The sequence below is a fragment of the Panulirus ornatus genome, chromosome 50, assembly GCF_036320965.1.
Source record: "Panulirus ornatus isolate Po-2019 chromosome 50, ASM3632096v1, whole genome shotgun sequence".
Lineage (NCBI taxonomy): Eukaryota > Metazoa > Arthropoda > Malacostraca > Decapoda > Palinuridae > Panulirus > Panulirus ornatus.
Genome location: NC_092273.1, coordinates 10,408,367 through 10,421,989, shown reverse-complemented (window position 1 = coordinate 10,421,989; position 13,623 = coordinate 10,408,367). Strand labels below are relative to the sequence as shown.

Genomic DNA, 13,623 nt, shown 5'->3' with positions numbered 1-13,623 from the left:
GGTTGACGTGCTGTCAGTGGATTGAATCAAGGCATGTGAAGCGTCTGGGGTAAACCATGGAAAGCTGTGTAGGTATGTATATTTGCGTGTGTGGACGTATGTATATACATGTGTATGGGGGGGGGTTGGGCCATTTCTTTCGTCTGTTTCCTTGCGCTACCTCGCAAACGCGGGAGACAGCGACAAAGTATAATAAAAAAAAAAAATATATATATATATATATATATATATATATATATATATATATATATATATATATATATATATATATATATATCTTTTTCTTTCTTTTAAACTATTCGCCATTTCCCGCGTTAGCAAGGTAGCATTAAGAACAGAGGACTGGGCCTTTGTGGAATATCCTCACCTGCCCCCCCCCCCCCCCCCCCCCCCCCCCCCCCCCCCCCCCCCGTTCCTTCTTTTGGAAAATTAAAAAAAAAAAAAAAAAACGAGAGGGGAGGATTTCCAGCCTCCCGATCCCTCCCCTTTTAGTCGCCTTCTACGACACGCAGGGAATACATGGGAAGTATTCTTAATCCTCTATCCCCAGGGATAATATATATATATATATATATATATATATATATATATATATATATATATATATATATATATATATATATATATATATTTTTTTCTTTTTTTTTTTTTTTCTTTTATACTTTGTCGCTGTCTCCCGCGTTTGCGAGGTAGCGCAAGGAAACAGACGAAAGAAATGGCCCAACCCCCCCCCCCCATACACATGCATATACACACATCCACACACGCAAATACACATACCTACACAGCTTTCCATGGTTTACCCCAGACGCTTCACATGCCTTGATTCAATCCACTGACAGCACGTCAACCCCGGTATATATATATATATATATATATATATATATATATATATATATATATATATATATATACATATATATATATATATATATATATACATATATATATATATTTTTTTTTTTTATACTTTGTCGCTGTCTCCCGCGTTTGCGAGGTAGCGAAAGGAAACAGACGAAAGAAATGGCCCAACCCCCCCCCATACACATGTATATACATACGTCCACACACACAAATATACATACCTACACAGCTTTCCATGGTTTACCCCAGACACTTCACATGCCTTGATTAAATCCACTGACAGCACGTCAACCCCGGTATACCACATCGCTCCAATTCACTCTATTCCTTGCCCTCCTTTCACCCTCCTGCATGTTCAGGCCCCGATCACACAAAATCTTTTCCACTCCATCTTTCCACCTCCAATTTGGTCTCTCTCTTCTCCTCGCTCCCTCCACCTCCGACACATATATCCTCTTGGTCAATCTTTCCTCACTCATCCTCTCCATGTGCCCAAACCACTTCAAAACACCCTCTTCTGCTCTCTCAACCACGCTCTTTTTATTTCCACACATCTCTCTTACCCTTACGTTACTCACTCGATCAAACCACCTCACACCACACATTGTCCTCAAACATCTCATTTCCAGCACATCCATCCTCCTGCGCACAACTCTATCCATAGTCCACGCCTCGCAACCATACAACATTGTTGGAACCACTATTCCCTCAAACATACCCATTTTTGCTTTCTGAGACAATGTTCTCGACTTCCACACATTCTTCAAGGCTCCCAGAATTTTCGCCCCCTCCCCCACCCTATGATCCACTTCCGCTTCCATGGTTCCATCTGCTGCCAGATCCACTCCCAGATATCTAAAACACTTCACTTCCTCCAATTTTTCTCCATTCAAACTCACCTCCCAATTGACTTGACCCTCAACCCTACTGTACCTAATAACCTTGCTTTTATTCACATTTACTCTTAACTTTCTTCTTTCACACACTTTACCAAACTCAGTCACCAGCTTCTGCAGTTTCTCACATGAATCAGCCACCAGTGCTGTATCATCAGCGAACAACAACTGACTCACTTCCCAAGCTCTCTCATCCCCAACAGACTTCATACTTGCCCCTCTTTCCAAAACTCTTGCATTCACCTCCCTAACAACCCCATCCATAAACAAATTAAACAACCATGGAGACATCACACACCCCTGCCGCAAACCTACATTCACTGAGAACCAATCACTTTCCTCTCTTCCTACACGTACACATGCCTTACATCCTCGATAAAAACTTTTCACTGCTTCTAACAACTTGCCTCCCACACCATATATTCTTAATACCTTCCACAGAGCATCTCTATCAACTCTATCATATGCCTTCTCCAGATCCATAAATGCTACAGACAAATACATTTGCTTTTCTAAGTATTTCTCACATACATTCTTCAAAGCAAACACCTGATCCACACATCCTCTACCACTTCTGAAACCACACTGCTCTTCCCCAATCTGATGCTCTGTACATGCCTTCACCCTGTCTGGGCAACCATTCCAAGCACTGATATTTTCTGCACCAATTTCAGAGGCGGAGTTCTGGGTTGGGGTAATAAAGGAGGCTTTATAAGTATCAGGGCCTGGACATTCAAGAGGATGAAAGGCATGTAATTGATGGAAACAATGGAAGAGACATGATACATGGAAGAAAGGGGTGGAGATATGCTGACAAAGAGCTGAATCAGGACATATCATATGGTCAAGGTAAACTATGGAGTAGTCTGTGGGATTTGGCTGTAGATGGTACTCTATGGTTTTAGTAAATCACACATAATGGCTAGAGACTGGATGTGAACAAATGGAGATATTCTTTGTTTGTTCCCGAAACTACCTTACTAAAGAAACTATCAAAAACACACAGTACTAAAACTGAACTTGGTGGAGCTCCCTATATAAAAAGTTCACACAAGGGTACATAAATTGGCAACCGCTGGAACATACTAAGAGTTCTTACCTCCTGAGTAGGAATCCTAGGTACCTGGGACTCCAATAAGCTACGTTCTACCTCTCGCTCCTGTCTCAATAAGGCACTGAGGTCTGGGGGAGGCTTGACTGTTGCTTCTGTTGTGAATAAAGGAAACAATTCTTTTCAAACAATTCTGTTCTCTTTCCTGTACTGTTATATTTCTGCAGTTCTCCAAGATTCTTTGCCATTTCCAACTGTATTCTTATCTAAAATGGTTTGATGTTCTGGATTTACTGCTGGTCCCATGTGGATTTAGGTCTGTTGTCCATTCAGTCATTTTACTTTCTATTCTACATATGTAATGTTTAAAACATTTAAATAATTCCTCTCCAACGCTAACTTTGGAGAGTTATCTTCTCCAATTTCTATAGTCAATTTTATGTAATCTTTGCTACCTTCTCTGAGAACCAGTCACTTTACACCAGCTTATCACACACTATAGTTGTTCATCTCACCTTTCTTTTGAATTTCATATTAGCAAGAAATGGATTTGAATAAAGGAAAACATTAAGACCAAGCAATTGTGACAAGATCTATAAAGAGGATGAAAGAGGAGGGGATATAACATGTAACACCAGAAAATCAAAGTTTGGAGTTATTTGATGAAATAAAGAAATACCAAGATAGGAGATTAATGCTATGCAATTGGAGATGAAACAGAAAAAACTCAAAAATCAATAAAAAGGTCATAACAGGCATCATGAAATAAAGGAGGAACTCAGGGAACTGAAAATCACGATCAATGATCAAGTGCACAGAAAATGGTATCAGTTGAGGGGTTTGATAAAGTATGTTACCAGGGGAATAAAAGTGGAATGATAAAAGAACAGGAGAGGGCAGAAGGAACTACTCTGTATGTCCTAGAGGCTGTGCAATGCAAACAAGGAAATGCCCATAACACTGAGTACAGATATAGTTAAAAACGGTAGGGAGGGATGTACAGTTTTGGGGGCAGTGCAACAGACTCAGAGCAAGTTGACTAATACAGCGGGAGAGGAACCTGGGGACACTGAAACTAAAGTGCCTAGGGCACTGAGTGAAGCTGACAACAATATGTACGATAATGACAAAACAACAACATTCTTCAAATATTAAAGGATCAATGAATTTAGAAGATACAATGAAATTACATCTCTAGGGCAATAAACTGGTTATGGACATGCATAACAAACCAAATGAAAAAAAGGGGTAAATGCAGATATATAATGTCAAAACATTAGACTAATTATAATAATTTCAGTGATATATAAGGTAAAATCACAACAGTATTTACACAACTTTCAAATTACAGGGTAAATCCACAAAACTTGGTCATCTACTAATTTCAATAATCTACTACCCACCTTCTTCAATATACTGTGAAGATGTACCCAAGAAGTCTGATCTGCGCCTCCAGAGTTCCTTTTTGAGGCGACGAGTAGAGTTTTCCCGGGTGAAGGTATCCTAAATACATCATCCAGTAAATTAGTGGGGAACCTCTAAGTGCACAAGAAATTATCAATAATACTTAAAAAGATATTGAACTTGAATTATCTCAAGTTGTCATAACTGGTGGCAATCATTATGAAGATTTTCATGTCACATATCATGTAGATAATACAAATGACTTACTGGGTAATGAATCCCAGAAAAGAACAATTTCATTTAACTCAACAGTTACATTTATCTAATCAAATTATGATTCCTTAGATGATTTTACCTTATTTCTACTCTAAATGTGAATGATTACACTCCTCATCAGTGTTAACATACACAAATCCAACCTATATTGATTTTTTTAAAAAGTTCAACAATACAGTTTCCTGCATAATGTCAGAAATATGTAAATAATACTTCAATTACTGTTAGTCATGTGAAAGAAGAGCTGCAGAAGACAAATTACACATATTACATAAGTATGTAATATTTAAACCAGATAAAACTACAACAAATTCTCTACATTTCTCTACATTCCTAAATAGTACCTAAAGTGATCTACTGTAAAAATACTTTACCATACAACAACTTTTTCTTCCATGCATGTGATGATAAGCTAAATACACTAGCAAGAAGTTAAGTGAAGATGTGAAAAAAGTCTTACAAGAAATAAATAATAGGAATTCCAAAAATATGTTAATGATCAATTACATGACTTCCAAAAATACACTATTTTCATACAATCAATATGAAATCCAATAATGCCCGCTGAGCTATTCCCCTACTCACATACATATACTTGTGTATGTCCCTCTTTTTAAACTAAGTATTCCCAATCACCAGATATATAACTCGCAGATATCTAAAACACTTAACTTCCTCCAGTTTTTCTCCATTCAAACTTACCTCCCAATTTACTTGTCCCTAAACTCTACTGAACCTAATAACCTTGCTCTTATTCACATTTACTCTCAGCTTTCTTCCTTCACACACTTTACCAAACTTAGTCATCAATTTCTGCAGTTTCTCACCCGAATCAGCCACCAGCACTGTATCATCAGTGAACAACAACTGATTCACTTCCCAAGCCCTCTCATCCACAACAGACTGCATACTTGACCCTCTCTCCAAAGCTCTTGCATTCACCTCCCTAACAATCCCATCCGTAGGAAACAGATGAAAGAAATGGCCCAACCTACCCCCATACACATGTATATACATACGTCCACACACGCAAATATACATACCTACACAGCTTTCCATGGTTTACCCCAGACGCTTCACATGCCTTGATTCAATCCACTGACAGCACGTCAACCCCGGTATACCACATCGATCCAATTCACTCTATTCCTTGCCCTCCTTTCACCCTCCTGCATGTTCTGGCCTCGATGACACAAAATCTTTTTCACTCCATCTTTCCACCTCCAATTTGGTCTCCTTCTCCTCGTTCCCTCCACCTCCGACACATATATCCTCTTGGTCAATCTTTCCTCACTCATTCTCTCCAAGTGCCCAAACCATTTCAAAACACCCTCTTCTGCTCTCTCAACCACGCTCTTTTTATTTCCACACATCTCTCTTACCCTTACGTTACTTACTCGATCAAACCACCTCACACCACACATTGTCCTCAAACATCTCATTTCCAGCACATCCATCCTCCTGCGCACAACTCTATCCATAGCCCACGCCTCGCAACCATACAACATTGTTGGAACCACTATTCCTTCAAACATACCCATTTTTGCTTTCTGAGATAATGTTCTCGACTTCCACACATTCTTTAAGGCTCCCAGGATTTTCGCCCCCTTCCCCACCCTATGATCCACTTCCGCTTCCATGGTTCCATCCGCTGCCAGATCTACTCCCAGATATCTAAAACACTTCACTTCCTCCAGTTTTTCTCCATTCAAACTTACCTCCCAACTGACTTGACCCTTAACCCTACTGTACCTAATAACCTTGCTCTTATTCACATTTACTCTTAACTTTCTTCTTTCACACACTTTACCAAACTCAGTCAACAGCTTCTGCAGTTTCTCACAGGAATCAGCCACCAGTGCTGTATCATCAGCGAACAATAACTGACTCACTTCCCAAGCTCTCTCATCCACAACAGACTTCATACTTGCCCCTCTTTCCAAAACTCTTGCATTCACCTCCCTAACAACCCCATCCATAAACAAATTAAACAACCATGGAGACATCACACACCCCTGCCGCAAACCTACATTCACTGAGAACCAATCACTTTCCTCTCTTCCTACACGTACACATGCCTTACATCCTCGATAAAAACTTTTCACTGCCTCTAACAACTTGCCTCCCACACCATATATTCTTAATACCTTCCACAGAGCATCTCTATCAACTCTATCATATGCCTTCTCCAGATCCATAAATGCTACAGACAAATCCATTTGCTTTTCTAAGTATTTCTCACATACATTCTTCAAAGCAAACACCTGATCCACACATCCTCTACCACTTCTGAAACCACACTGCTCTTCCCCAATCTGATGCTCTGTACATGCCTTCACCCTCTCAATCAATACCCTCCCATATAATTTACCAGGAATACTCAACAAACTTATACCTCTGTAATTTGAGCACTCACTCGTATCCCCTTTGCCTCTGTACAATGCCACTATGCACGCATTCCGCCAATCCTCAGGCACCTCACCATGAGTCATACATACATTAAATAACCTTACCAACCAGTCAATAATACAGTCACCCCCCTTTTTTAATAAATTCCACTGCAATACCATCCAAACCTGCTGCCTTGCCGGCTTTCATCTTCCGCAAAGCTTTTACTACCTCTTCTCTGTTTACCAAATCATTTTCCCTAACCCTCTCACTTTGCACACCACCTCGACCAAAACACCCTATATCTGCCACTCTATCATCAAACACATTCAACAAACCTTCAAAATACTCACTCCATCTCCTTCTCACATCACCACTACTTGTTATCACCTCCCCATTTGTGCCCTTCACTGAAGTTCTCATTTGCTCCCTTGTCTTACGCACTTTATTTACCTCCTTCCAGAACATCTTTTTATTCTCCCTAAAGTTTAATGATACTCTCTCACCCCAACTCTCATTTCACCTCTTGCACCTTTCTCTTGACCTCCTGTCTCTTTCTTTTATACATCTCCCACTCAACTGCATTTTTTCCCTGCAAAAATCGTCCAAATGCCTCTCTCTTCTCTTTCACTAATAATCTTACTTCTTCATCCCACCACTCACTACCCTTTCTAATCAACCCACCTCCCACTCTTCTCATGCCACAAGCATCTTTTGCGCAATCCATCACTGATTCCCTAAATACATCCCATTCCACCCCCACTCCCCTTACTTCCATTGTTCTCACCTTTTTCCATTCTGTACTCAGTCTCTCCTGGTACTTCCTCACACAAGTCTCCTTCCCAAGATCACTTACTCTCACCACCCTCTTCACCCCAACATTCACTCTTCTTTTCTGAAAACCCATACAAATCTTCACCTTAGCCTCCACAAGATAATGATCAGACATCCCTCCAGTTGCACCTCTCAGCACATTAACATCCAAAAGTCTCTCTCTCGCGCGCCTGTCAATTAACACGTAATCCAATAACGCTCTCTGGCCATATCTCCTACTTACATACGTATATGAATTATGTACATGCGTATATATGTATATGTCTGTGTGTATATGTATGTATATGTTGAGATGTATAGGTATGTATATGTGTGTGTGTGGACGTGTATGTATATACATGTGTATGTGGGTGGGTTGGGCCATTCATTCATCTGTTTCCTTGAGCTACCTTGCTAACGTGGGAGACAGCGACAAATAACAAATAAATAATAAAAATATATATATATATATATATATATATATATATATATATATATATATATATCCCTGGGGATAGGGATTAAGAATACTTCCCACGTATTCCCTGCGTGTCATAGAAGGCGACTTTTAAACTATTCGCCATTTCCCGCGTTAGCGAGGTAGCATTAAGAACAGAGGACTGGGCCTTTGAGGAATATCCTCAACTGGCCCCACTCTGTTCCTTCTTTTGGAAAATTAAAAAAAAAACGAGAGGGGGGGGGATTTCCAGCCCCCCGCTCCCTCCCCTTTTAGTCGTCTTCTACGACACGTAGGGAATACGTAGGAAGTATTCTTAATCCCCTATCCCCAGGGATAATATATATTTTTCTTTTTTTTTTTTTTTTTGCTTTGTCGCTGTCTCCCGCGTTTGTGAGGTAGCGCAAGGAAACAGACGAAAGAAATGGCCCAACCCACCCCCATACACATGTATATACATACACGTCCACACACGCAAATATACATACCTATACATCTCAATGTACACATATATATACACACACAGACACATACATATATACCCATGCACACAATTCACACTGTCTGCCTTTATTCATTCCCATCGCCACCTCGCCACACATGGAATACCATCCCCCTCCCCCCTCATGTGTGCGAGGTAGTGCTAGGAAAAGACAACAAAGGCCCCATTCGTTCACACTCAGTCCCTAGCTGTCATGCAATAATGCCCAAAACCACAGCTCCCTTTCCACATCCAGGGACCACACAACTTTCCATGGTTTACCCCAGACGCTTCACATGCTCTGATTCAATCCACTGACAGCACATCGACCCTTGTATACCACATTATTCCAATTCACTCTATTCCTTGCACACCTTTCACTCTCCTGTATGTTCATGCCCCGACTGCTCAAAATATTTTTCACTCCATCCTTTCACCTCCACATCATCATCCAAGTTGGTACCCTAAATCATAAATGTGAAATGCCCCTCTATAGGTTGTCTTTATATGGGGATTCTCTGTACAGAGGAGAGGTTCTGATGGTATGCAATGGAAATGTATGGGGAGTTCCTGCCAGAGGAGAAATTCTGATGGTAAGTCATGGAATTATTTTTGGTTGTGAGCGTGGAAAGAGAGAAAATTCTAATCTCACTGTAAAATAAACTTCATGTGGAAAAGTGAAAGAAATCTGTGTTTACATTACTTGAGAAACTCGCATTTCAATCTAACAATCTGGGAAGCAATTTATATGAAACACATACGAGGAACAGTTTGCACTTGATCCACCCAATGGAAATAGAGAAAACAGACATGTCTTTAATCTAAGAAAAAATTCCAATAAAGTAATCTGATATTTTTTGAAAAGCTATAATACTGAAGAAATCTCAATTTAATGTCTAGCATTTTTTTTTTTGACAAAATTGAATAAAACCTGTTTTTATACCCTATGCAAGTTTACAGCTTTGCTTATCATACTGAAGTGAATCCATAACTAATGTCTGCAGTAATCACGAATAGTGTGTCTTATCACACTTAATTTGAGTACCTACATACCGTGCATTCTAAAATCATCCTAACATATATGTATATATACCATTTCTATGATATAAGGGAAACTAAAAAACATACAAATTATCACATACATGATGTTATACTCTTTTATTATCAAAGTCATCAAAGACAGACAACAAGAAATGTGTGCACTGTGTGCATAATGTTGTACCTTAATGTTTTGGTGCATCATTTTTTATTGGTATACCCACCTCCTCCTGAGCTGGAAGACTTTGTGGATGATCTGATGCATCGATGTCAGAATCGTCATCAGGGGGGGGGGGGGGGGGGGGGCCCCGGGGGGGGGGCCGCCTGGGAAGGGCCGTCCGTCCACGTCACGTCTAGCACCTGAGTAACCCATGGCACAGTGCCAGAACCAGTCATGCATTAACTGCTAACTAGGTATGCTGCGACATTCCCATTATTGTTCAAGGCAATCTATATTCTGATAATCATCAGTTTCCTATCTTCACATGAAAATTTTTTAAAGAGAATACAACAGAATTTACTATTAAAACTAACCACACAGATGCTTTATCTTGAAAGTTAGTGGTAAATGTAAGCTGGTCCAAAACAGTGACATCAAAAGCCATTCATTAATAGCATTAAGCATTTTAAGGGTACCATCTGAGTATCCACATTTCAAGAAGCCCCAGTCTAAGTGAAAAATATGAGCTGAGAGCAATTACAGGCATTCATTCTACAGTTCACTGTAATGTTCTCTTTTCATGCCTCCTCTACAGCATGACAAGAGAATATCTGGTGTTACATCTTAAAGACAATAATTCAACAGTAGTTAAAAACAGTCAATTTGCTGTTGCAATCATTTGGTTACAGGATTTCTTGTAATTGTAAGACTACTTGCGACATATAAATGCCAACACTGTTAGTTCATGTAATTTTCTGAAACTTAGTAGATCCATGATGGTTAAACCCACTTAACTATCCCAGCTTTTCCCCATCAGCTGTTCAAGAAGAATTATGGATGTTTGCAAACAAGTTGACTCAGTCCTTGATATGTGTGTCAAATATAAACATCTGGTCACATTCGCTGACAAAATAACGGTCCTGACTTCTTAGATTCAGAATCTGAGCAATTATTTTATGAAACATAATTTCATTTTTTCACATTATTTTTATTTATAATATTTTGCTTTGTCGCTGTCTCCCCGTTTGCGAGGTAGCACAGGGAAACAGACGAAAGAATGGCCTAACCCACCCACATACACATGTATATACATACAAGTCCGCACACGCAAATATACATACCTATACATCTCAATGTACACATATATATACACACACAGAAATATACATATATACACATGTACATAATTCATAGTCTGCCTTTATTTGTTCCCATTGCCACCCCCGCCACACATGACATAACAACCCCCTCATGTGTGCAAGGTCACGCTAGAAAAGACAACAAAGGCCACATTCGTTCACATTCAGTCTCTAGCTGTCATGTAATACTGCACCGAATCCACAGCTCCCTTTCAACATCCAGGCCCCACAGAACTTTCCATGGTCTACCCCAGACGCTTCACATGCCCTAGTTCAATCCACTGACAGCACGTCAACCCCGGTATACCACATCGATCCAATTCACTCTATTCCTTGCCCTCCTTTCACCCTCCTGCATGTTCTGGCCTCGATCACACAAAATCTTTTTCACTCCATCTTTCCACCTCCAATTTGGTCTCCTTCTCCTCGTTCCCTCCACCTCCGACACATATATCCTCTTGGTCAATCTTTCCTCACTCATTCTCTCCAAGTGCCCAAACCATTTCAAAACACCCTCTTCTGCTCTCTCAACCACGCTCTTTTTATTTCCACACATCTCTCTTACCCTTACGTTACTTACTCGATCAAACCACCTCACACCACACATTGTCCTCAAACATCTCATTTCCAGCACATCCATCCTCCTGCGCACAACTCTATCCATAGCCCACGCCTCGCAACCATACAACATTGTTGGAACCACTATTCCTTCAAACATACCCATTTTTGCTTTCCGAGATAATGTTCTCGACTTCCACACATTCTTTAAGGCTCCCAGGATTTTCGCCCCCTTCCCCACCCTATGATCCACTTCCGCTTCCATGGTTCCATCCGCTGCCAGATCTACTCCCAGATATCTAAAACACTTCACTTCCTCCAGTTTTTCTCCATTCAAACTTACCTCCCAATTGACTTGACCCTTAACCCTACTGTACCTAATAACCTTGCTCTTATTCACATTTACTCTTAACTTTCTTCTTTCACACACTTTACAAAACTCAGTCAACAGCTTCTGCAGTTTCTCACAGGAATCAGCCACCAGCGCTGTATCATCAGCGAACAACAACTGACTCACTTCCCAAGCTCTCTCATCCACAACAGACTTCATACTTGCCCCTCTTTCCAAAACTCTTGCATTCACCTCCCTAACAACCCCATCCATAAACAAATTAAACAACCATGGAGACATCACACACCCCTGCCGCAAACCTACATTCACTGAGAACCAATCACTTTCCTCTCTTCCTACACGTACACATGCCTTACATCCTCGATAAAAACTTTTCACTGCCTTCTAACAACTTGCCTCCCACACCATATATTCTTAATACCTTCCACAGAGCATCTCTATCAACTCTATCATATGCCTTCTCCAGATCCATAAATGCTACAGACAAATCCATTTGCTTTTCTAAGTATTTCTCACATACATTCTTCAAAGCAAACACCTGATCCACACATCCTCTACCACTTCTGAAACCACACTGCTCTTCCCCAATCTGATGCTCTGTACATGCCTTCACCCTCTCAATCAATACCCTCCCATATAATTTACCAGGAATACTCAACAAACTTATACCTCTGTAATTTGAGCACTCACTCGTATCCCCTTTGCCTCTGTACAATGCCACTATGCACGCATTCCGCCAATCCTCAGGCACCTCACCATGAGTCATACATACATTAAATAACCTTACCAACCAGTCAATAATACAGTCACCCCCTTTTTTAATAAATTCCACTGCAATACCATCCAAACCTGCAGCCTTGCCGGCTTTCATCTTCCGCAAAGCTTTTACTACCTCTTCTCTGTTTACCAAATCATTTTCCCTAACCCTCTCACTTTGCACACCACCTCGACCAAAACACCCTATATCTGCCACTCTATCATCAAACACATTCAACAAACCTTCAAAATACTCACTCCATCTCCTTCTCACATCACCACTACTTGTTATCACCTCCCCATTTGTGCCCTTCACTGAAGTTCTCATTTGCTCCCTTGTCTTACGCACTTTATTTACCTCCTTCCAGAACATCTTTTTATTCTCCCTAAAGTTTAATGATACTCTCTCACCCCAACTCTCATTTCACCTCTTGCACCTTTCTCTTGACCTCCTGTCTCTTTCTTTTATACATCTCCCACTCAATTGCATTTTTTCCCTGCAAAAATCGTCCAAATGCCTCTCTCTTCTCTTTCACTAATAATCTTACTTCTTCATCCCACCACTCACTACCCTTTCTAATCAACCCACCTCCCACTCTTCTCATGCCACAAGCATCTTTTGCGCAATCCATCACTGATTCCTAAATACATCCCATTCCACCCCCACTCCCCTTACTTCCATTATTCTCACCTTTTTCCATTCTGTACTCAGTCTCTCCTGGTACTTCCTCACACAAGTCTCCTTCCCAAGATCACTTACTCTCACCACCCTCTTCACCCCAACATTCACTCTTCTTTTCTGAAAACCCATACAAATCTTCACCTTAGCCTCCACAAGATAATGATCAGACATCCCTCCAGTTGCACCTCTCAGCACATTAACATCCAAAAGTCTCTCTCTCGCGCGCCTGTCAATTAACACGTAATCCAATAACGCTCTCTGGCCATATCTCCTACTTACATACGTATATGAATTATGTACATGCGTAT

General features: G+C 40.5%; 1 protein-coding gene across 27 annotated transcripts in view; it reads right to left on the bottom strand.

Moving 5' to 3' along the window:
* smash (smallish) overlaps nt 1-13,623 on the bottom strand; it is a 435,656-nt gene that overhangs the window by 18,094 nt on the left and 403,939 nt on the right. For all 27 annotated transcript variants that reach the window (XM_071691393.1, XM_071691391.1, XM_071691418.1 and 24 more), the window contains 2 exons: nt 4,215-4,314; nt 2,860-2,966 (listed from right to left, as the gene is read on the bottom strand). In XM_071691393.1, the coding sequence (XP_071547494.1) occupies nt 2,860-2,966; nt 4,215-4,314 (207 nt within the window). The remainder of the gene's footprint in view (nt 1-2,859; nt 2,967-4,214; nt 4,315-13,623) is intronic.